This window comes from Candoia aspera, chromosome 8 (assembly GCF_035149785.1).
Source record: "Candoia aspera isolate rCanAsp1 chromosome 8, rCanAsp1.hap2, whole genome shotgun sequence".
NCBI classification, from domain to species: Eukaryota; Metazoa; Chordata; class Lepidosauria; order Squamata; family Boidae; genus Candoia; species Candoia aspera.
This window is the reverse complement of record NC_086160.1, coordinates 69,019,834-69,044,796: the sequence shown is the minus strand read 5'-3', so window position 1 is coordinate 69,044,796 and position 24,963 is coordinate 69,019,834. Positions and strand designations below refer to the sequence as shown.

Genomic DNA, 24,963 nt, shown 5'->3' with positions numbered 1-24,963 from the left:
CAGAGATTAATTCCGTGAGCTTCCCCTGATGCTGACTTGGGCTTTGTCTACCTACTTGAACCCCTTAAGAATGTGATGCAGCTTAGTGCTGCTACAGGACAAGTGATTCCCATTTTGAGGTGTTGACTCCCTAAGTAATGTAATATGCAGCCCACAGTGTGCACAGCAGTGGAACTAATTTTTCAGTTCCAAGATACGCTGTCAGTCTACTATAGCCCTTTGTTTCAGCTCTGTTCAACCTCCCTCTCTCCTGGGTAGAGATCCCATTCCAGGCACAGCTGTTTCCCTGGTTGCCTTGCTTAAATAGCAAGGGGTCAGCCAAGCTACCCTTTGTATTCTTGAACCGCTCAGCAGGGGTTTGGCTGTCATTCTGCTATGGCCCAGATGAATGGGAGCAAAGTCCATCCAAGTGTTTGGTCTGCAGATTACAGAAGGGATGGGGAGTAAGGATGATAGCAGCTGCTTTGGTCTATTGTCTTCTGCAGCTTGCAGATCTACTGATGCTGCAGAAGACCCTTCTGCCTGGCCAAGAGCTGTGAAAAGTAAAACATGTAAACCACACCTGTAATTTATTAATTCACTGAGTTCCCTTTGTCAAAATTCTCCGTTAACAGCCATAATGTGTTGGACCAAGAGTGTAGTGGGGAATGGAAAAGCTCCATCTCAGTGACGGACTTTGAGCTAGTCATTTGACTTGGCCCAACAAAATTGGTAGACCTGCCGTGAGGATTTGTTGATTTATTAAATTTATATCCCACCACGATCTCCAAAGACTCCCAGTGATAGTTAAAAATTTTAGGCTTTGCTCCCTCATTCTTCCCAACTTCCCACCGTGATACTGAAATAGTGTCAGGGTGAGAAGACTGGAGGTATGGCCTTCTGGGGCTCACAAACTAAGTCCAGAAAGGTCAATGAGTCAGTCTTAACTGAAGCCCGATTCGGATGGGAGATCATCAGGAAACACCAATACTGTAAAGCAGTGTTTCTCAACCTCAACCACTTTTAAGATGGGTGGACTTCAACTCCCAGAATTCCCCCAGTTGAAGTTCACCCATCTTGTGGCTGAGGTTGAGAAACGCTACTGTAAACTAAACTATTCTGTCAACACATCCATGACAAACTTTCTGGAGCATGCCAAGAAAACTACATGGGGAGGGAGCATTATCCATGCCACCTTGAGTTGCACAAAATGATGGCAGACTAGAAATTCAGTCAGTCAATCAAATATATCCAGGAACTGAGGCTGAAGGAGGCCACAGGAGGGAGCCAAAGGCTGTCATTAAAACCTGGTTCAGTGCAGTTAAGAATGCCCTTGAACCCAGTTCCCCAAAGTCTTACAGAAAGAGGAAATGCTGTATTTTAAACAACATCTTGGCTGAACAGGCAGTGGAAGCCGCCTTAACAGCTAAAAGGCTGAGTGACTCATTCATTCCCTTTGGCCTCTTTTTTGCCTACAGCTTTGAAAAAAATCCAAGATCCAGAAACTGAAGGACAACATGTTTGTTTTTATTGCTACCCAAAGCCTTTCTCCGTGAGACTGGCGAACGCAATACCTTCCAAGGGGACTGTGAAGAGAGCTTTAAAATCAAGGAGAGGTCATTCCAAGAAGCAGTGCACTTAGAATTGAAGTAGAAGATCTTTAAAAGTCTTTTTTTTTTTTGTCCCTGTCTTAAGTTGTACATTTACACAAACATAAAGGTCAGGGAGAAAACATAAGGAAGGGGAAAATCTATGATTATTTACACAGAGTGAAAACTGAGAGCTACAAAATGGCCTAACAGAGACAGGTTCTTTCAATGCCCACCAACTGTTCTGTTTCGTTCTATTTTGCATCTGATGCACAAACTCCTCAAAGCTGGTCTGAATATAAAAACACAAGAAATGTGCTATATTTTGGTTGGGTCAGTCGAACAGCAGCCACAGAGATTTCCTATACAATTAAGAATCCTGATTATTTCATCGTGCAGCTTAACCCTCCCCAACAAAACACAGCACTCTTCTCGGGCCTCCATTTTTGCTTTCTAAAACGGAACAGTTTACAAAGATTCTTTTAAAAAAAAATTCTTAATTTTAAAGGCAGATGTAGTTTTAGATCCCACATTCAAAAGACCAAAAGTGCTAGAATGACAGAAAACAAGAGAACTCCAATGAAGAGGAGGAGTTCCTCTTTTGTTCGCAAAAGATATAAAGGGAATATTACCCAAAATAAAAGTGCAAAAATCTAGGAAGTCGTACAACAGGCCTTTAGAAATAATTTTTTAAAAGGTTACGCAAAGGGAGTTCTTAGAAATGAAGGAAATTTGGAATAAGGAGAGAGAACACAGCTAGAAATTTGGAAAGCGTTCTGCACACTCAGTGTCAATTCTCCAAAACATGAGATTACAATACACAACAGTAGATTGAAACGGGGGAAACAAAGAACACCACAGAAACAATCTTTGCTACTTTTTTTTTTTTTGAGTTTGGTTTTTGGGTCTTTTTTTTTTAAGTACTTAAAATCAGAGTTGAACTTTGAACAGAGTTAAACTATAATTAGCCGCAAAAGGAAAACCGGGGGAAAGGGGGAATTTTTAAAAGGATAGGTAGCTCCCTTCTACTTAACCCTGTCAGGTACAGCCTTTGCTCCACTAGGCCGAAAGGCCAATGGTTGCCCGATGTTGCCTCTGCACAAAGAGGCTTTCCACAAAGGCGCCATAGGACTATACCAGTGTTTCTCAACCTCGGCCACTTGAAGCTATGTGGACTTCAACTCCCAGAATTCCCCAGCCAGCATGGGTGGCTGGGGAATTCTGGGAGTTGAAGTCCACACATCTTCAAGTTGCTGAGGTTGAGGAACACTGGACTACATGACGGAAACAGGCTGCAATGGAGGGCAGGGGGAAATGCTGCCTCCTTGCCATGAGACATCGATACCACACACGGAGGCGGCTTTGCCTTCCACTCCATCTGGAGTACACTCTTCATTGTACAGCCGCTTAATCCCGTCATAGAAGTCGTCCACCTCCATCTCTTCCACTTTGCGCTTGGCCGTGGTGGGCTTGCACCTGCCGGGCGGGGGCCGGCGCCGGCAGAGCGAGGCAGATCCTTTGGCTGGCACTTCCGGTTTGCTGTTGTCCTGCGACGAATCGGGGACTGGGACCACGGGGGGGTGGAACCGGAAAGCCCCCGTGGGGCAAGTCACCAGGTTGTGCTTGAGGGGACTGTAGACGTACACTGAGTTGAGCAGCAGAGAAGGCTGCAGGGTGGAAAGATGCTTGGCCACCAGCTCCCGACAGTGAATCAGCTGGGAGCTATCCATCTGGATTTCAGGAGAAGGAAAGACACAGAAAGATTCTGTAAGTTATTACTTTTATGGTTAGAATCACTGGGAAGGGGCCTTGGAGATCTAATCCAACCCCCTGCCCTGTGTAGGAATCCTCGGAATGTCCCAGACAAATGGCTGTCCAGTCTTTCCTTGAAAGCCTCCAGTGACGGAGCACGCACAACTTCAGGAGACAGGCTGATCCTTTGCTTAACAGCTCTCACAGTCAGGAAATTCCTCCTTGGTTCAAGTTTGGATCTTACTGCGAAGCTGCCACCCGCATTCAGTGGGAAAGAAGCTGGGTAGCTCACCCGCTGCTTGCTTTATTATCAGCATAGCTTTTCTTTTTTTTTAAACTTCTTTACTGCTCTCATCCCCTCACTGAGAGAATCAGTGCCAAATACAGGCCGACTTATATCTTCCACATCCCTTCATTTCAGCTGTTCCGTATCCTCCCTTTCAGCTTGAGATAAAACTCCCAGGGCAGCTAAGAACAGTAAAACGAACACCACCAGTTCTACACCACAACCAATAAAGCAACCCAGGAGTAAGTCATTAGCGTTTTCAAGACTTGAGATCAAAATCAAAGAGGGCAACTCCCTTGCGTAGTTCAAGAGGACTTGCCAGAGGTTTGGTACCAGGCATGAGAGTGCCATGGTCAAAATGCCAACGCAAAAAAGCCTCGTCCCACTCGGACAGGGAAAAACATCAGTTACTGCTACCTTCAGGCACATTTCTGGAGGAGCAAAGAGTCATCCTTGAGATACTTGAGTCACAAGTATAAACAACATTATACTTGTGACTCAAGTATCAAAGTTTAAGCCACCAGCACTTCAAACATTTAATGAACGGATAGGTAACTTGCTGAATTTCAAATGGTTTGGGCTACCACATCCAGAGTCTCCTACCTGCTGGGTACGGCATGCTGTAATCCAGCATGTGGGCGGCACCAGCTTGCCCACCCAAGACTTCTCTAACCTATTATCCTCAAGCAGTGGCAGAATTCCCCCTCCTATCTTCCCCAGCCACCACAGAAAAAGTACCATACGAGTACAGAAGTGGGCAGAAACAAAAACTGTAAACAAATTAAGTAACTCCACGCGCAGAGGTCCATCTGCTCATTGCCGAGACCTCAATCATCAGGCCCCAAGCCAAACAAAAGTTTGGTTCCTGCTATTCCAAAGACAGCAGCCCAGACGAGATAAAAGCTCCCCCTTTCACTTAAGGCGCAATGGTCTTGCCCTACCTGTGCCTTGTGGAGCAGTTCGATGATGAGGGCTAGCCAATCAGGGATCAGCTTCTCCACTTCCAGGCTCACGATGGCCAGGGCCAGCATGGAACCCTTGAACTGAAGGAGTTGGTAGCAGGCTAGGCAATGCAGCAAGTGCTTGGTGAGCAGAGCAACGTGCTGGGACGGATTCACCTTAGGCAAGCTGGTCAGCAGTTGCGGCCTGGTGGACAAGGCGACCGCATGGAACTGGATCGGGATAGGAAAGAGCAGAGTGAAGTTTAGCATCTCTACTGTTCTGATCTGCAGGTAGGACACGAAGCACCTCTCCCTTGTTTGCAACTGGGTTTTTATTAGGGAGCAGAGTGATGGCATCATGTTTTTTCTTATCTCTATGTTTTATCTTTTATCTTTATGTTTACCTTTTGTTTTACTTTATTCTTCCACTTCTATTTTATCTTCTGTTTTAGGCTGCATTTTACTCAATTCTCCGCTTTCTCTGGTTTTTCGGTCTTAATTTTTCAGGTTTTGTATGACAGGTCTATTGTCTCTATTGAATTTGGCCACTGTTTCTGAAGGGTTTAAAATTTATTTTGCCCATCATTGACCATAATTAAATGAAAATGAAATTGGGAAGGAGCAGCCTTAAGAATGGGACTCAAAAGGAGGCGTAAGATACCTACTCTGAGGGTGCCCTGAAACCAGTTTAGTGGGAGAAATCTGGCACGTGCCATTTGGGGAAGAGGTTGCCACTTCACACATACAACACACAATTTTCAGAGTCCTCAGTGCAACTCTTGCAGTTGGATGCCACAACAGTTAGAAAGAATTGGAAGCCATTTCAGATTTGTTGGCAAGGTGTGCCCTGATTTCTATTCTTCTGACATTTATATCTACATTCAGAAATTCTTCTGAATTTATATCAAAGAGAGGACATTTCTGAGATACGTTCCTGCTCTGTGATTGCAACTCAGTGTAATGGGCCATATCTCAAAGGTAAAGGTAAAGGTTTCCCCTTGACATTAAGTCCAGTTGTGTCCGACTCTAGGGGGCGGTGCTCATCTCCGTTTCAAAGCCAAAGAGCCGACGTTTGTCCGTAGACACTTCCCTGGTCGTGTGGCCGGCATGGCTAAACGGAACGCCGTTACCTGCCCGCCGAAGCAGTACCTATTAATCTACTCACATTTGCATGTTTTCAAACTGCTAGGCTGGCAGGAGCTGGGACTAGCAACAGGAGCTCACCCCGTCACGCGGATTCAAATCGCCGACCTTCCGATCGGCAAGCTCAGCAGCTCAGCGGTTTAACCCGCAGCACCACCGCGTCCCTTATATCTCAAAAGTACAAGTTAAATGAAAATGCATTTGAATACCTACACTAAAATTCAGCACAAAGATGTGTGTGGCCCCACCCACCCAGTCTTAACACTTGGTATCCTGAAGGACAACTGGGAGAGTAAGACCAGCCATCTTTCTCACATCCTCCAGCTGAGTGTGCAAAGCAGTAGAATGGTTTTTGTTCCCAATATTTACAATGTGAAGGAAATCCAGTGGAGTAGCTGTGTGAAGATCCCAGTTCAATTTATCCAGAATAATCTTCTCCATTCTGCGTATCTCTGCTGGAGAACAGCCACAAAAACTGTCTCTGGCCAGTATCTTCAGTACTGGAATCTTCTGCAGGATTGAAGCCGAGAAGAAAACAGGGATAAGACCATCCTTCAAGAAATACTCTGGAGATCACTGAGGAAAGTTTCCCCAATCTGGCACCCTTCCAATGCTCTCAACTACAATCTCCAACCAGGACAACCTTTAGAAGGGACAGAACAGCAGCCACTTCTTAACTTCTCCCTGGCAGATTATATGAGGGTTGAATGAAAAGTAATGCCTCACATCCATAACTTTAGCTTAAACAAAGATATTTTAACAAATGAAACAGGAAAATAATCCTATTTTGTTACCTGTATTTACTTCTCCACATAATCACACCACTTGCTAAAACATACTGCCAAGAATCTTTTTAAAACCATCACGAAAGAACTTCACACTGTCTCTTCCACCAGGTCATGACAGTCCTTTCCACTTCTTCATCTGAGTCAAACAGATGCCCACAGAGTTATTCCTTCAATTTTGGGAAAGGGTGGCAGTTGCATGGCACCAAGTCTGGACTTGGGGTGGGGTAAAGCCGTGAGACCCAACTCTGCAATTGCTTCTTGGATGAGGCCTAGCATTGTCATGTTGCAGCAAAAGTTGCTTTTCGTGCTTCTGAACTCTGTTTAATCGTTGTTTCAAAGGGGCAGAAGAGGAAGAAAGGACCTAGTTGAAGATGTAAAGCATTGAAGTCTTTTGTGACGGCTTTAAGAAGCTTGTCCATTGTTGGCTTAAGTGCATAGCAAATGGTGATGGTCCTGTGTAGAAGTAAATAGAAGTAAATATAGGTAACCAAGGAGCTCATCTGAAGGGCTATTCCTGTTTTATTTATTAAAATATCCTTATCTAAAATAAAGTTATGGAGGTGGAGGCATTATTTTTCATTCAAACTGGAGTAATCCAGACTTGATCAAGGGAGATTATGAATAGCTCTTTATGGAAAGAACACATCCTCCGCCTAATGGAATCAACAATAAAGCCCATATTTGATTCAGGAGGTATGTTCCAATGTAGCTTGACTCAAGCCTTCCATTTCTGGGGAAGCTGATGAAGGTGGCAAGGAGATGTGATGAAAGCAGCAAGATCCTACAGGGAACATTTACACTGCAATCAAAAGTTCTACTCTCTTAGATGGACAAGCCTGGACTGGGCGAGGGGAGTATGAGCCGGCTTCTGATACCATCAACCCTGGTAACTGTTTGGACTAACTGAGCTTTGGGGGCAATGTTTCCCCAGGTCCCTGGCCAAAATTTAGGCAAAATCAAAGTCTTGGCAGCATGGCAGTATGGGAAAGTTTGTAAATAGGTAAATTAAAAAAAAGTAGAGGGCTCACATAATGCCTGTACTGAAAGATCTGTAAAATTTAAGGTGTTGGTATTGACTTTTAAAGCCATAGTTCAGAGCAATGTTTCTCAACCTTGATCACTTTAAGATGGGTGGACTTCAACTCCCAGATTTCCCCAGCCAGCTTGAGAAGTTGGGAGTTGAAGTCCACCCATCTTAAAGTGGTCAAGGTTGAGAAACACTGGTTTAAAGCTTGACTTCCTAAGAAACATCTGTCCCATTATAAGCTTCTGCAGGCTTCCAGGCTGGTAGGAGGAGACCTTCTGAAGATGCTCTTCACTGATCTGCTGCACAAGAGAGGGTCTTCTCCTGCACTGTTCCCAAAGATGGAGACCCTTTCTTGGGAATTCCACTAGCTCCCCCCCCCCACCATGTAGAAGACCTACAAAGACACCTCTATCTAGTCAATTCTTTATTCATTCAATTTTAGTCTGAATTTGTTTTACTTCTTCTAAAAATATTGAAGTCTTTTGCCTTTGCCTTCTTCCAATTTTTTTAAAACTTCCCAGCATCATTTACAGTCCTGGGATTTCTTAGTAGTCTCCTGTCCAAGAATTAAGAACACAGGTTTGGCTTTTTGGAAATCAACCAAAATCAGCCAGGGGCTGCCACCTGCTGCAGACCTGATTACTAATCAGGCAAAAGCATCTAGTAACAACAATGTGCAGAAAACTGTTTTATCCAATTATTAGTAATTTCCCCTAATTATCCAACCACTCTCTATCAGCTGTTCAGCTACACAGCTAGGCAAAAATGTTCAATAACAACATTTGGCAGCAAATATACCTTACCGATCATAAGGTATTTGCTTGCCACTGTAAATTCCCCCAGTTTTTAGGAGCAGCTCCAGAGCTCTTTTCAGCTGACAGGCAAATTTGAAATGATCTAATTAAAAAAGAAATATGATGACTTCTGCAGTAGCAAACAGTGCATCATACCCCAATCTTTAATAAATGTAATAAGGAGCAAAGTAATAAAGAGCGTGTAATAAAGAGCAAAGTGAAAATGTTTTACTAAGCAAGTATGACTATTAGCAGCAAGAGTTGACGTATCTTGCATTTGGGTAGCTGCACCAGCAACCTGAAGTTGCTTCAAGCAGTGGAAAAGGGCAAGGAAGCTCTATCTGCACCTTGTGATGGGGAGAACTACAGGTTGGGGGCATTTCAGTTCTCCTTATTGCAGCGAACCGGACCCCCCAGGTTCCAATCCCTGCTCAGATAAGCAGCATCGTGGGTGGTCTAGCAAAAGCAGCCTTCACTTGCTTGCACATTTTGGAGAGAGTAATTGGAAACCTCAACAAAACCTTCTCCAGATTTTGCCCAAAGTCATTCCTGCCACAACAGTCCTGCTCTGGGTGGCCTGATGATGCCTTGGGCCTAGGTGGTCCCTCAGCCATCTAGGAGAGGCAGAAGAAGAGGAGGTGATTCCTTTATTTGCTAAGTGAGCCAGCATCAGCCCAGTACAAGGCAGATGTCCAAAGCCAATGGTCTGAAGAGATACAAACCATCCACCCTGCTTCGCACAGCAGAGGGAGCAAATTCCCACTCAGCCCAACTTCAGCAAATAGCAGTGGCCATTATAATTCCAAGCCGTTGAGTAGAAGACTTACCTCATCTTCCTCAATGGTCTTGGTGGCCAGGAAGAAGCAGCTGATTGCAATACAGTTCAGGTACTTTGGGCGGGCCTACAGGTGGAAAGAAGAAAGCAGCACAATCTCAGAAACGGTACTTCCAACCCCTCCCCAAGAAAACTGGATGCCAAGCACTGGTTATCCCAGTCTGTAAGTTCGCTCATCTCCTCCTCCTCTGCAGTTGCTTGCAGAAAGCCATAGTAAAGGGGGAAGGCAGGGAGGGGGGCTCAAGGCAATCAATATTCCATTATGACAAGCAAACCTGGAATCCACCACTATTAGCATAATTGGCACCCAGCGAGTCTCGACGCCTTTAGAGGGGAGAGAGGGAGGGGTTCACTGCTAGCAGAGAAGATTCACAGAGGGGAAAAAAATCAGTGGAGGTTAAATAGAGTGCAGCGGGTGCCAAACTGCATAAAATGCAATTGGAGACTTGGCTGGCATTTGGCATTTTGCACCTCTCTCTTGCCAGAGAACAAGTCTTGAGACAGATTACAGTATATTCCAAATTACAGGATGGGGCGGGGGAGTGGGGGAGACAAAGAATCCAAATGGCCCACTGGCCAATTTCCCCGATTTGGGCCCAATTTCAGTTCTTTGTCCTAGAGATGATCAACTGGAGATTCTGGGGTTGTGTACTACCTCAAAGTCCTCAATCGCTGACCCACTTGAGATTATATTGGCTCCCACCCTACTCATGGGAGGGGGGGGAGCCATTAAAGCCTGGCTTTTCTGGAGAGCCCTGGAATAGACTGATGGTGAGAGGGACCCCCTGCTATGGGACTGGAACAGTTGTAGCTGTTCCTCAAGGTGCTGTTGCTTTCTTGCTGGGTAAGATGGCTTCTCCGGGTAGTCCTCGCGTAACGACCACAATTGGGAGCAGAATTTCCGTTGCTAAGCGAATCCAACCTGAGTTTACAACCTTTTATGCAGCAGTCATTAAGCAAATCACCACAGTCATTAAGTGAACCACGTGGTCGTTAAGTGACTCATGTGGTTCCCCACTGATTTTGCTTGCTGGAAGCCAGCTGATATGGTTGAAAATGGCGATCACTTGCAACACCGTGGGACACTGCAACAGTCGTAAATGTGAACTGGTTACCAAGCGCCCAAATTGCTCCTTGATGCAACCTCCAGCACAACTGCAAAAGCAATTACCAAACTGTGATTTTTAATATGATAGAAGAATTGTGAAATATATAATTAAAGAGTCACCATCTTCACTCTATTTAAACTGAATTAAATTTAAATGTAAACAAAATGCTGTAATTATTTTTCCTGGCCCCACCCAATACTTTCTGGTATGCAGCCCCTGGCATACAACTCACAAGTCAAGCACAGGCTTTGCTCTGGAACACGTGCACAAGCCACCTTGCTCCTAATCAAGCAGAATAGGTAACTCATGATCTCTGTGGGGCCACCCTAGCATTGTTTCTGCAGGTGGGATCAAATCTTTCAACCCATTTTGAGGGGTGAGACTGGCTGGTGCTTTCAGCTTCTGCAGTCTAAACCAGAGTTCTGGAAGCCACTGAAATAGAGGAGGAGGTGGTCGGACTGCTTCTGATCTCTGCCAAGAATTCAGGGATGGAATCTGGCTCCCAACAGCTACTAAAGCAGGCAAGCAAGAATGGATGGACCTGCATCGATAGGCTCCTGTGGTAGTCATCCAAACACGAGAACTCGCTCTTTATTAAGTAAACCCAAGAGCTCCACAGTTCTAGACACCTCGCCCACCTTCACTTGATGGTGTGGAAATGCTGCTGAGAAGAGAATTCCGAGCGAGACGTGAGCTCTGTCTGCTGAAGGACACACGTGGAATCTAATTCAAGAGACGTGTGCCCCAAAAGGTTTGGTGCTACTGTCTTAGGTGAGAGCATTTCCCTCCTCTGTTATTCTCTGATCCTTCAACAGCCGGTGTGTTAGTTGCAACTAAGTCTTCATTTCCTTCCAGGAGGAAAGACAGAAAACACTGCAAATATAGAATCTACAGTTCTATCTACCGAAGTCAGAGCTGTGCCCTGTAAAACATAAACGGCTATGCTGCCTCCTTCTGTATGCCCAGAAGAAGAGAGATGATGGAGGAAAGGGACTGTACCATTGTTCAGAGGAGCAGGAAAAATGAGGAATTTTTTGCGTAAGCAAAACTCCATCCATAGCTGGAAACTATTCAGAGACTAATTCGTGCCAGATGGTAAAGCCCCAAGCTGTAGAGTCCACAAGGCTTAAGGAAAGAGCATTAAAAGAACGTTATGACTGCTAAAAATGAGACAGATTTCAGGGTTAAGCAACTGGAAAAAAGTTTGCATTTCCATTAAACTCTCTCTTTGTAGAGCTTTATAAATTGACATTTCCATGCTGAGTAATGCTGGTCCCTAGTATACTGCTCTACAATGTTCCAAAGGCAGTAAGGGGTTTATAAAACTATCTGCGGTATTAATAGAAATAGGGGCAGGGGGGTATTTCTTCCAATAACGTGATTTAGGACAAAAATAACAGAGGCAAACAAACAACAGACCAAGGGTTTGTCTTCAACCTGCTGAGAAGTATATGGCAATTATGCCTCCTATGAGGTACAGTATATTGTTAAAACTTTATTAACTTTGGTGGCCTTTTCTAACCCTCTCACTCTATGGGGAAAAAACCACAAGGAAAATAAGTTTTTCCCAGAGTTCGATTTGACCATTCCTGAAAACCTCACTCTCTAAACACGCTATTTCTCTCACCCCTACCACAACATTGGGCATTTAGGTAAAGGTAAAGGTTTCCCTTGACATTAAGTCCAGCCGTGTCCGACTCTAGGGGGCGGTGCTCATCTCTGTTTCAAAGCCGAAGAGCCGGCGTTTGTCCGTAGACACTTCCGTGGTTGTGTGGCCGGCATGACTAAATGGAACGCCGTTACCTTCCCGCCGAAGTGGTACCTATTGATCTACTCACGTTTGCATGTTTTCGAACTGCTAGGTTGGCAGGAGCTGGGACTAGCCACGGGAGCTCACCCCGTCACGCGGATTTGAACCGCCGACCTTCCGATCGGCAAGCTCAGCAGCTCAGCGGTTTAACCCGCAGCACCACCGCATCCCTAACATAGGGCATTTAGTTAATGCAAAAATGATATTCAGAACCTCCTAAGTTCCCTACAAGTTGTTGGACTTGTAGACAAAATTTATTCAACTTCCATTTGTTGAAGAATCCCAGATCTAGTTCCAGTAACAGATGAAAATGGTAACAACAGCATAATGTTATATTCCAGTTTCCTCCAATCTAGTGCCTTGCAGTGCATTGGATTTCAGCCCCATAATTCCCAGTTAGGCTGGGTGGGAATTATGGGAAGAACATTTCAATACATCTGAAAGACACCAGATTGGAGAAGGCTGCTCTACATGGTCCTCCAAAAATAAGTCCTACTGTGTTCAATAAGGCTTTGCTCCCAGAAAAGTCAGCATAAGATTCCATCTTTAATTTCTGTTGGAAGCTTAATTTAGTTTGGCAAACAGGGAACGTTCCACCTTCTTCCTTCCCAAGTCCAAACAAGGCTGAGCAAGGGAAATATGTTTTTTTTGGACATTAATTCCAGGCAAGGAATTAGATCCATTCCCAAAATGGAAATGGAAGCAATCCAAAATGATCTTGGTATCCTATTCTAAGCAATGGGCTCTTTTGGTCAAAAGAAGTAGAAAAGTGTTTTTCCCGGTTATTGGACTAAGCCTCACCAGGAATATAAACTTTAACTTTGCATGTGAAGACCAAGCAGCAGCAAGAAGTCCTGTTATGCCCATAACATTAATGCTCTGTGCCTCTTCAAATGAGCCTTTGGGTTGAGAAAACACCAGGGAAGGCAGAGCAATGGAAACTGCTGTTCCACCAATAAACACAGAAGATCCCTGAAGATCATCGCCTTCAGCCTACTGTGCTCACAGAGATGCTCAGGACATCTCCCTGTGGTCTCTGCAGCAGAGTAAGTCAAGCATCAAGAGTCCAGGTGAACAGGAGATGGAAGATTCCATACAAAAAGGCTTTGCTCAGGCCAGGATGGAGGGCCAAAGCCAGGGAGAGGAGGAAGAGCCCCAACAGTCCAAAGATCTTAGTGGTCAAATTGTTACCTTCACAGCAGCTAAAAACCTGTCCAAGAGGCTGACGGCTAGAGACAACGTTTCCGGGTAAAGATGAAACTGGCATCTGAGTTTAGCCAGCCACTGAATCACTTCGTCCCGCTGGGTTGGAGAAATGCCTACGTCCTGCGGAACAAAAACAAAAAGAAGGTAAAGTCAATCACACACACACACACACACACACAGACAGACCCCTATTGAGAAATTCTCACATCCACATATTTAATAATTCATTCTTAATATATGTACAGTATATCTCATCTCCATTTATCTATCTCTATTCTCAAATGCCTCTCCATCTTCTGATACTATTCTACATTTCTGGGCCAATCTAAATAGGAATGTTCTGGAAATTTTTGCCAGAGTAGATAAAAATTACTCCCTCAATTAAGTCCTTGAATGTCCACTTACTGTATAATTTGGTATGTGTATGTGTGTTTGTGTGTGCTGGGAAACCATCATATGTAATAGTCTATCTAGATTTCTTCCCAAAGTGGTGTCACCTAGATAATTTTGGAGCAAAGTTCCCAGAACTGCAGCATTCTACAAATTAGGATACCAACATCTGGAGGACACTAGGCTGGAGAAGGCAGGGCTAGACAAGGCTTGCACACAAGATGCTAGAGGGAAGTATGGTATTTTTTAGGAATTTTGGTTAAGGTGGTCCTACTTGCATTAAGGGATGTCACACACATGCTGCAGGAAAAGCCCAGATCTTTCAACCAAGTTACTCTAGCCAATTGTAAAGCCAGTCCAACAGCACCAGCAACTCAAGTAAGGAATTTTGAGGCATGCCAATGAGGCTGCACCTCAGAAAGCCTTGAAGCTTCCCAAAGAACCCTGGGGCAAAACTGTCAGACTTTGCACAACCTGAGGAGTTGTGGAAGAACTTTTCAGATGGGGTGGTGCAGCTGCTTACAGAGTGAGCCAAATCTGCAGATTGTGCTGCAGCCTCTGACTTGAGATGTGTCCAAACATACAAAATTGTGTCATAAACAAATAGCATTTCTAAAAGTCATAAAAAAGAGTAAATACTACTGATAGAAGAGAATATCTGTAGCTCAGGGCTGAACTGTGGAGTCCTTGGTGCTCTCTGAGCTTGGTTGTTTTCTTGCAGATGTTGCATTGCCCCACTAGGCAACATCTTCAGTGCTAGAAAGGAGTGGGGTTTGCTCTCTGTTTATATCCTGCCTTGACAGTGTTGGTGGGGATGGTCTCAGAGAGCACCAAGGACTCCACAGTACTGCAAAGGAAGTCCTAAGCTAAACACAATGACAAATATGGTTCTAGGTTCTTCTCCCCCTTGCTGCAGCATGCAGATCTGGAAGTGTCTGATAGGTGGTTTTGGGGGAAAGTATGTTAAGAGTCTACAAAAGTATTCTGAACAACTTGCAGGCAGGGTGGGTAGCAACTTATAATTAGGTCTGTGAATTCAGAAAAGTAAGCAACGTTCTGGCTGGGATCCAAAGAGCTATTTTCAGGGCTTCCAAGAACCTGGGCATTGTTGGTAAAACGTCTGTCTTTTTTTATATAAAGGATGAATCTCATCACCAATATAAGCCTTAACACAAACTGCTTTTGAAACTTTTTCAAGGTTCAAAAACGCTCTTAAGAATGGGGAAGATAAGCCTAGAAATAATCAAGAACTGCAAGTGAAATGCAACCTTGATGCTGAAATTTATGATGTGATTTTGGGAGAAACTCTAAGGCTGGGAAAGAGAAGAAGAGGACAACCAGCAGCAAGGTGGATGGACTCAGTTACAGAGGCGATAAGAGCACCATTGGAAAACCTGAAGGACCAGGTTAGGGACACATTTTCCTGGAGACAATTTATCTAAGTGGTCACTAAAAGTCAACACCGTCTTAATGGAGCATAATCAATCAATCAATCAATCAGACCATAATCTGATGAAAAATTATAGGGATTTGTTAAGTGTGGGCCTTTTATATCAGGCTATCTGGAAGTTAATTTGCCAAGCGTACGTCCATTGGCTCAAAAACAGCAGGAAAACATGTTGATTTGCTGCCAGTTTTTTCAGAAGAACCCTGAAAGGCACCATGGTAAAGAAGTTCAGAGCAAGTCTTGAATTGCCTACCCACATCTTAAATTTCACCACAGCATCTAGTGCAAGGCTGATACCATTATATCAAGACAGAGTACTTGAACCTCAAGAGGACAGAACAGCTTCAATGAAGGGGACCAGGAGAACTACACAAACCCACTGACATTTCTGCAAAATACAAATATTTCAGAAAATTCCTTCAATGCTGGTTGGGCAGTGGCTCAGAACACTGGCAGCAGCTCTGTTTTAGCCCCTTCCCTCCTCCCCCAGTCATGTGACCCAGAGCACAGCAAATGCATCCAATGCACACATACACACAGACATGTAGCAACAGGACAGCAGAAATACACACCGAGACACAATACCTTGATTACCCAGTGGAAAATAACCAAGCCATCTCTGGCCACCAGTGGTCAAGGGATTAGAAAGAATTTCATAAACCCTAATTTGCAGGTTTATCCCTGCCTTGTCTAGTTATTTATAAAAAATGAAAACAAAATAATAAAGGCAGGATAGAAAATAAATAAATAAAGTAAAACTAGGTGGTCATTGAGGGAGGAAATATCTGTTGTTTCCATGCCTTAGTATAACTAAACACATGGGGGGGGGTGTATTCTGCCAAAAAAGCTGGTTATCAGAATCTCCTTCAGTTCAACAAGACTTCAATGAGCCCAAGTATGGGACTGATTTGGACAATAAATACATTTTTGTCCAAATCAAATTGGTAGGTTCAAATGGATGGTTGAAATCAAATCAGGTATTTCAACTCTCTGACCATTTGGATCAATTAGGCAATCTGAATGAGTTGGATCTAACTTAGGAACATAAATCCAACCAAACTGATTTCCCCAAGCTTCTTGGCCACTAGCCATGCGAGATCTGCCACAATGATTGTCCCATGTCAACTCACATACCCAGCACTTCCTTAAAGTCCAAATGATAATTCTACATGCTCATTTATACTGCTGCCCAAGACCAAGCCATAATTGACAGAACAGCCATACTTTATTCTTAAAAGTTAACAGGACGGAACTGGAACAAAGGCCAGTGAGGGCTAGAAAAGTTTAAGTGCAGTTCAGATAGAAAAGCAGTGTGGCCTCAAGGATACAGATGGTTGAGAACAGCACTTGGTATTACCTGCTTCATCTCCCTTAAAAGACAGAAAAAAATAAAGAACACCTTCTAACCTCTCCTAAAGCTAACCAGTCTACAACAGCATGTTCATCTTCTTAATTCTACCAGCAGATCCTACTTTAAGAAAAAGAGTGCTGTGGACATACATAAATTACATAGCTAATTTGCCAACTCTGCCCCCTTCCTCAATTGAAACTTAAGAAAGGTCCTGCACTACAATTTAAGTATGTCACTTTGTCACATGTTTAGGCATACTTCATAAATGCCCAAGGGAACTCACACAACTTGCGTACTTCCATAGACACACAATCAGTTAGGGTCCGTTTTCTGCATGACTTCCAGTAGCTGAGCTTGATTTAAGGGTGATGGACAGTCTTGGGTTACAATCAGAGCCTCATCTCTCCACCGGAATGTGGGGATAATAAAACTGCACAAATGTTCTACAACAATGGCCCTGAAGAATCCTAAACCAATGTATAAATGTTTATTGTCTTCACTCATGCTAAAATATAGGTGCTTGATCTCATGCCATAGGATCACTTTCCAGCCAGGGAGTACTGTCTATGTGTGAAAAGTCCAGCCACTATCCTGAAGATACAAGATGCAAAATGTTTACTGAAACAAAGCAGATCGGGGATTTGGCAATGCCTGGATGGGAAACAACCAACAAATCTCATACATGGTGTCTTCACCCTACCAGAAGAAAAAAGAGGGTAAATAAGAGGTCCAAGGCAATTTGGTGTGTCCACAGATGAAAGAGAGCCTCGTGTGGCGCAGAGTGGTAGGCAGCAGTATTGCAACCAAAACTCTCCCCACGACCTGGATTCGATCCAGCAGAAGCTGGATTCTCAGGTAGCCGGCTCAGGTTGACTCAGCCTTCCATCCTTCCGAGGTCGTAAAATGAGCACCCAGCTTGCTGGGGAAGGTGACGACTGGGGAAGGCAATGGCAAACCACCCTGCTCTATAGTCCGCCAAGAAAACGTCGTGAAATCGGCGACCCACCAAAGGGTCAGACATGACTCGAAAGAAGGTATTCTTAGGAAATTAAAAATTTTCACATGTACCCCCCTGTGAGATTTGGGGACCAAGTACTAACACCCTACCCGTACCTTGTTTGGTGAAATTTGAGTTTGGCCACACTGAAGGAAATTGAGGTTCACAACCCAAAATCTCACCAAGTTTTTCTCCAACCTTACTATTCAAGCTGCACCACAGTAAAATGTGTTCTGGTTTTACTTACAAGAAACTCCCATTTTTGCTGTGAAGAATGACAATCTAGACTGTATCAAAACTCCCAGGGCTTTTGGCCACAAGAAGAATGGAAAATTTCTGTCCTAAGATGGCTGAGACACACCTTCAGCTTCTTCCTCTTTAAAAAGATGAGCCCCTGCTGGTGGAACTGAATTTCAAGGCTAAATACTGCTGCTGTGTCCACTGCAGTTCCATTTGGGAGGGCTGTCTATCTGAAATATTTACATTCAGCTGCCCAGCAGGGCAGAGAAGAATTTCCCAATCGGGTGATTTTGAAAACCTGCAGATCCAGAGCAGATCCAGAGCTGAGGAGATGCCAGAGTTTTCCCTAACCATCTGTGACTTGAGTTTTCAGCATGACTGCAGCAGGGGGATGGGTGAAAACCCCAAATGCGCCACACACAGTTTGCAAAGAGAGGCAGAAACAGCAGGTATGGCCCTCAGCCAGACAGACAACTAAGTGCCCCCCTGATTTGGGGATTCTGACTTGGCAGTCCCAATTTCCCCTTTCCATGGCTATTAATCATTATTGGTAGCTAATTCATTCACCTTCATACGTGAGCAGAGAAGAACAGTGTGTATGTGTAAAACACATGTTTGTTCACTGGCTTCCCATGGATCAGCCCCCGTCCCCACTGTAACATGGGGACCATCACTGTTCATATAACACTACTGTAATTTTTATTAAAGAAGCTTTTCCACAGAGTAAAAACAACACCAGTTTTGAGTTAAAGATAAGAGAAATGGGGAAAAAACAGAAAAGTGAAAAAGAAATACAGAAAAAGAAGTAGAAAAGAAGGAAAAAGGAAAAAAGAAAGACTAATAAAGAAGTGGCTTCCGGTCTTCTTAACAGCAGTTATATATTAAGTATATTTATATTGTGCCCTCTCTCTCTAAGGTTACATCAGAATTTCCTTCTTTCATAATCTACCCTTCAAATAATCAAACCCATAAATCATCAGTTCATTTTTTTCTTTTTTTCAGCAAAAAGTCCATCCAGCCCCTTCCCCACTCAGATTGCATGGTCTGCCCCCCCCAAAAACCCCTCTTCCGGTTGTGACGGCATGACTGCCAGTGTTTTAAAGTTGTGTGCATTAACTATATTACATGCCAATTAGTGCACCAGAGGGTCAATAGCCTAATTTCACCAACACTTTGAATTTCACCGCATTCTTGACCTCCCTTTTCCTTTTATTTTGCTTTAGCTTTAGGATTCTTTGTTTGCTGTTCCTTTGTTGGCTCTGCATTTTTAGTTACCTTTCTTGCGCTTAATAAAAGCATTTTTTTTTTTTAAAGATTAAAGTGCCTAAGGAAAAAAATCAGGGGAGGAAGGAAGCCTACAGCAAAGGGCCATGAAGGTGTCTACAGTACCATATGGACGCCATATTGGGTTCCTTTGCCTTCTTTCACAATTTCCCCACATTGAAACTGGTGCGTCAAGAATCAGTTACAGGCTGTCACAACAGGTGGCAGCATCTAGTTGACCTTGGCAGATACCAAAAAAGCTAGGCAAGGCTGAACCTGGTAAGTATTTGGATGGGAGACCAGAAGGAAATCCCACAATTGTAGCTAAACTTGATTTTTTTTTTTAAATCCTAGAAGGTAGCAATAGGAAACCACCTCTATATTTCTGTCAAAATCTCCAGCATGCCCAGGTTTTCATCTTCATCAGGAGTTGAGCTCCCCTTGAGGAGATTTTAGTGCACTTAGTACACAGGCAGAATTTGAGAATTGCAAAATCAAAGCCCCCTTAGACAAGGGGTGCTGGCTATCCAGCCTGGTGGATTCTGAGATCAAATATCCAGCATCAGGGATATGGTGATACACAGGGCATACTGCCCAGAACCTAGTATAAAACTGAAGCAAATGAATGTCTAATAATAGCAGATGAGTTAGAAGTTCAACCCCTCCAAAGCAGTGCCTGACAATACCCAGCTTATGACTTGATCCAAATTAAGCGCTCAGTACAGGGTGTACCGACCTCTGCACACCACTGCAAATGCCGAATTGTGTGGACTTTGCAGACGGAAGCTGTGGTTGGGACACCCTGTGCCAGGCATTTATTTTGGACTGGGCCGTAAAGAAGCAGGTACCATTGATGTAAACAGACTCTAAAATGTCAGCATTTGCCATGTGGGTGTTTATTTGGCCACATGCTGTAGGTTATGTCTTGTCTGGTCAGTGACCCTGTCAAAAGGTTTAGAAAAGCAAGACAAAACATTGTCCAAAGGCTCCTCCAATTAATATGGGGACACAGGATGAAGGACTGAGCTCTAGAAGATGATGTTCCAACTGGCATTAAGGATTTACATCATAGATCCTATTTTGGACAGTGCCTGCCATATGGATGGATTCTCCTGGGTCCAATCTGTCATTTGGATTATTGGATGAGGCTTAAAGCCAAACAGGAAGGATTTGCTAGCAAGCAATTGCACAACAGAACAAATGTCTATCTATCAGCCTCATACTGGGTTGTGAAGAACACACAGCAAGCTGTAATTGTGTGGACAGGTGGAGAAGGGCAGCACAGGTGGAAGATTGGAATATTATGGACCACGAGTTTGGAGTAGGCAACTCAGTGCCTGTTAAGATACTTGGCACTACAATTTCCACAACCATGACCATGTATGCTGTGGCTGATGAGAGATAGAGTCCAATCATCTGGAAGGCAGGATTCGTCCTCTTTGCATCAATACTCTTTCCTTGCAGAAAAGGATAATGAATAAAAAGCATAGTAGCTCTGCTTGTTTCTCTTGCCATTCTTGCTGCCTTCAACAAATGGAAGACATCTATTTGTGGAGGAGAATTTCCACCTGCCACATTCTCCCCAACATTTTAGAATCCTGGAGGGTCAAGAATTTAACTTAATTTCTCTGTATGTAAAGCAGAGCTACTGTACCGACCATCATCTCACCTCTTCCACACGAGCAGGACAACTGAATCAAGACTTCTATCTCCAAAAATAATCAGTATATTTTTAACCTGAACTTATAGCTAGGCTCTACTCTAGTCAAGACCACACTGAAAGGTACCAAGAAAACCAGCCATTCCAGAGGATCACACACAGCCTCTTCTACAAGGAAGGGTCCTGCGGTCAAATGGTAAAAGGGGACTTTGACTCTCAACATAAACAGAGACAATGTTCTTTTTGCTCCCATGATGTAGCCTTCAGCTTTTCACACAAAAAAGAGGAAGGGGAAGAAAATTGTATCATGCAAGAATCTAGAAAATCCACCTCAAAATCCCACAAAAATCTGGAGATACTATTTAGAGGAATGTGTGATGCTCAGATTATAGAAAAGTCTGCAATACTGGTCAGCCAGGTGAAAGAGATCTGTTCTGGGGAACAAAAGACTTCTATCATATATCAATAGCTATTATCAGATTTCTGGAAGCATCAAAAGCATCTAGCATCAAAAGCAGAACAAGATTGCTGGAAACTGTAAGAACATTCTTGTACTCTAAATGTACTCGTTATGGGTGCTCCATTCTAACTTTCAGCTAAAGTCAGCTTGGTACAAATGTAAGATACCTCAACAAGGGCCAAAAGCTTTTCAGATAACATGGATAAAAATACTCTTATTCTCCTTCCCCCCCCCATGGATAAATTTTAGACAACAGCACACTGTTGGGTCTTGATCTGCGAACAAGTTTATGTAAATCCTATGATTTCATGTGAACATCCTGGGAAAGCTTAGCTTGTATTTTTTTTTTAAAAAAAAGAAATCTAATCCTTAGAGCTACAAAGATATAATTGGAAGTGTGTAGGCAGCTGCTTGCTGAAGTCTCAAAAGCAAAAGGTGTTCTTCGACTGATAGATTGGGCTCCTGCTACCACTTTGTTTCATGTTCCCAGTGATGAGCATAATCAGAACAAACTCAACAGAGTAGAAAAACTGCAGGAACAACTCAAGACCAAGTTATTCTATTAAGACTCTAGATGCACAATTTACACAGACACCATAAGCTTTTCAACAGCTATTGTGATTTTCCCCTCTGCAAAATTGCTGCTGCCGTGAAGGTGGGCAGTCACAAACCAATTCTCACACCAAATCAAACAGATATGGATGCTCCCTGCACTTTTCTTCTGCCCCCTTAGGATACCTCCTCTCCTACTTTTAGCTTGCCACTGTCTTTGGTCTACAGAAATGGGAATTTGTTAACTAAACCTCAGGGTATCTCCTTGCTCACCATTTCTATCTTCCAAGAATATCTTTGGAGTCCCTGCAGAGCCCAGAGTCATTTTATGAAATAAAGATGATGGGGGAAGCATGCCAGCTTCCTGTTTAAAATAAAAAGAATATTTTAAAACTTTAAAAAAATGTATTAAGAAATGAAAAGAAATCCACAGGTACAATACTGCCCATGGATGTCACCCTGAGGTCTCTTGATATTCACAGAGTTCGTAGAATGTTGCTCTGTTTGGAGCAAAATTTGGCTATCTAGATAAAATAATATGAATTAGACCAAGAGGTACAAAATCTAGAATTTCAGGAATGGAACGCTCAACTTCAGAGCACTCCATTCTTCTTCTGGACTATGCTGACCAAGTCATTCTGGGGATGCTGATTGCCACTTCCATAATCCCCGTCCACTGGCCTTAATGGTTGATATTGATGGGATCTGTAGTTCAATGGGACCTTTGGTCTGGTATGGTTTGAGCCCCATCACCACCACTTCAATTTCTTCTGTTTAGTTCAGTGTTTCTCAACCTTAGCAACTTGAAGATGTCTGGACTTCAACTCCCAAAATTCCCTGTGCTGGCTGAGGAACTTTAGGAGTTAAAGTCCAGACATCTTCAAGTTGCTAAGGTTGAGAAACACTGGTTTAGTGGTTCAGCTTTCGCCCTTCACTTTCCACCTCTTCCACATGTGCTAACATTTCCAGGTCCCTTTTGGAATCCACTTCTCCATTCAACAGCTTGCCAGGATGAAGAAGCGAAGTCACAGTGAAAAGCATCTCTTGACTATTTTTCAGTACCCAACACCTTGACATCTTAAGCACTTGCTTACTTCCAATTTTGAAATTAATGGGGGGGGGGATCTGCGTTGACATTTTCAACAGCAGAAAACCAAAAATAAAGCATCACTAGGGAGGCTTGCGGTATGAACCAATCTGATTTTAAACACAGAATGGTGCTGGGCTTTCTGGAGAGGGAAGCAAGCAATGTTTGCCAATCTTGTCACTCTCTGCTTCAGTGGACTTTCCGTTTCCACCCACATGTCCAACTGTAGGAGCCAGGAATGAAAAATGAATGAAGTCTAAAGGAGAAGTAAAATAAAATCCTACATTGCCACCCTAAATGAAGAATTGGGTTTCACTTCTCTGACTCCAAGCTATTGCAACAGTAGGCACAGGAGAACGTGCAAACAGAAACCCTTGCCTGTATGGTGGTCTAGCTTCACCATGTTATCCATGAGCCTACCACAAGTGGAAGGTTGTGAGTTGCATATTGCAGTTCTTCCGAAGCATGCAAAAAGCACAACATTTGAAACTGGGAACAGAATTCCTATTGAAAAGATGTGCTCTCATTTAAAATAAGCTTATAAAAGCAACTTTCTATCCCTAAGTCTGTACAAGCAAAAGTGGCTGGGACCAAGGCTTTAGAAGCCCAAAGAGATGCTAAATCTTATTTATCTTTATCCAAAGTAAAGGGGAAAAAGGCACAGGAAAGATACATTATGTATATAATGCAAAGCAAATATGCCAAATTGTGCAAACTGTTTTATTTTCAGTTTAAGCAAATGTGCATGATTTCTCTCATGCGGTAAAATCCTATGCATGCATGAGTTCAACAAGACTTCCAGGTATGTATTAGTTTGGAGGCTGGTGCTACAATCCTAACATATTTATTTGGAACAATGTTCCACTGAAACAGATGAGACTTAATTCTAAGCAGAGTGGAAACCCACTTGTAATCCCACCAGGGGTGCAGCCCCAGTACTGTGGTTAAGAATGGGGCCTTCTCCATAACACAGCCTCAGTTACAGAACTCTCTCCCAAGACATGGCCCCAAGATGTCTTCTTTCAGAAAACAATTGAAGATGATTCCCCACTTCTTTTTTAAACTGTTCTGGGCTTCTCTAGAAGGAAGAACAGCGTAGAAATCAAATAAATAAGTAAAGATTTCCCTGTGAGTCTGTAGGGTCTACCTGACATGATTCTGATTTTCTAAATCAGTGTTTCTCAACCACAGCAACTTTAAGGTGATTGGACTTCAACTCACAGAATTCCCCAGCCAGCTGTGTCGCTGAGGTTGAGAAACACTGTTCCAAATATTTCTGTGCCACCTTGACATGCCTATAGACACATGCGCCACACAAATTCTATTTTTTTTTTTTAAATAACCGACAGAGCCTTGAGAATATCTGGTCAAAGAGGACAGAGATTGGGACATCTGGAGCAAGTAAACACCCAGTGCAAATAACATGATTTCTTCAGATAAGATCAACGCTTCCTGATCTACTGCCTTCCAGACGTGCTGAACTACGATTTTCATCATCCCCAGCCCACCTAAGTTTAAATGGCTTGATCCTGCCTACAGCATGGGATGAGATTTGTGCTCTTATGACTTCTTAGAAAGAATCTTTTAATTTTGTTTTGATTTTCCTATGTTGTATTTTAAATTGTACTTCGCTACAAATCCATTTTTCAGAACAGAAGGGATTTGTTGATACTTTTAATACCTTTAATAAGTGATCCAGCTGCTTGGTCTTGACAGGAAAAAAAATTCAACCAATCTTAAGCCACAATTAATTATGTCAATAGAAAAGTCCATAGCATCTTTCAATATACTTTGTGTGTGTCCCTATTCTAAAACAAATCATTTTATATTACTATCGTAAATCTGGAATTGTTATACACTCAAAGCTATGTTAGACAATTATCTTTCTCTATGGTGATGTCTTGACTTGCTATAAATCCAATTGTCTGAATTCCATCCACCTTCTCCTTCTAAAGAGCACTTTGAAAAATCCAATCTAATTAAAACCACCTATGCAAAAAAAGTAACATGAAATAAAAACAAACAAAACCATTTATAGTTCATATTAGGCCAGAGCACTTTTCTAGAACTGTGCTTTCTAAAATCAAAATCTGGATCAATAACAGGCAATGCAATTTTAAGCATGGAAAGAACGTGCTAATCTGGTGGAAACAGCAGATTAAAAATAAAACGCAAATTGCTTCCAGGCACAGATGCTGACCTTGTCAATAAGTTGAAGCAAATGGGAAAAATTCAGAGTCAGAACTGGAGCTTTATT

The 24,963-nt window shown here is 43.1% G+C and overlaps 2 protein-coding genes across 2 annotated transcripts in view; both read right to left on the bottom strand.

The window, feature by feature from the left end:
- Positions 1-24,963, bottom strand: part of CNOT6L (CCR4-NOT transcription complex subunit 6 like) — a 386,677-nt gene that overhangs the window by 208,988 nt on the left and 152,726 nt on the right. The gene's annotated exons all lie outside the window — the stretch shown is intronic.
- The window catches only part of CCNI (cyclin I), a 46,799-nt gene continuing 23,321 nt past the window's right edge, over positions 1,486-24,963 (bottom strand). The window contains exons 3-7 of the mRNA XM_063310364.1: positions 13,245-13,379; positions 9,127-9,201; positions 6,060-6,200; positions 4,548-4,778; positions 1,486-3,298 (exon numbers count right to left, since the gene is read on the bottom strand). Of these exons, the coding sequence (XP_063166434.1) occupies positions 2,843-3,298; positions 4,548-4,778; positions 6,060-6,200; positions 9,127-9,201; positions 13,245-13,379 (1,038 nt within the window). The 3' untranslated portion in view covers positions 1,486-2,842. The remainder of the gene's footprint in view (positions 3,299-4,547; positions 4,779-6,059; positions 6,201-9,126; positions 9,202-13,244; positions 13,380-24,963) is intronic.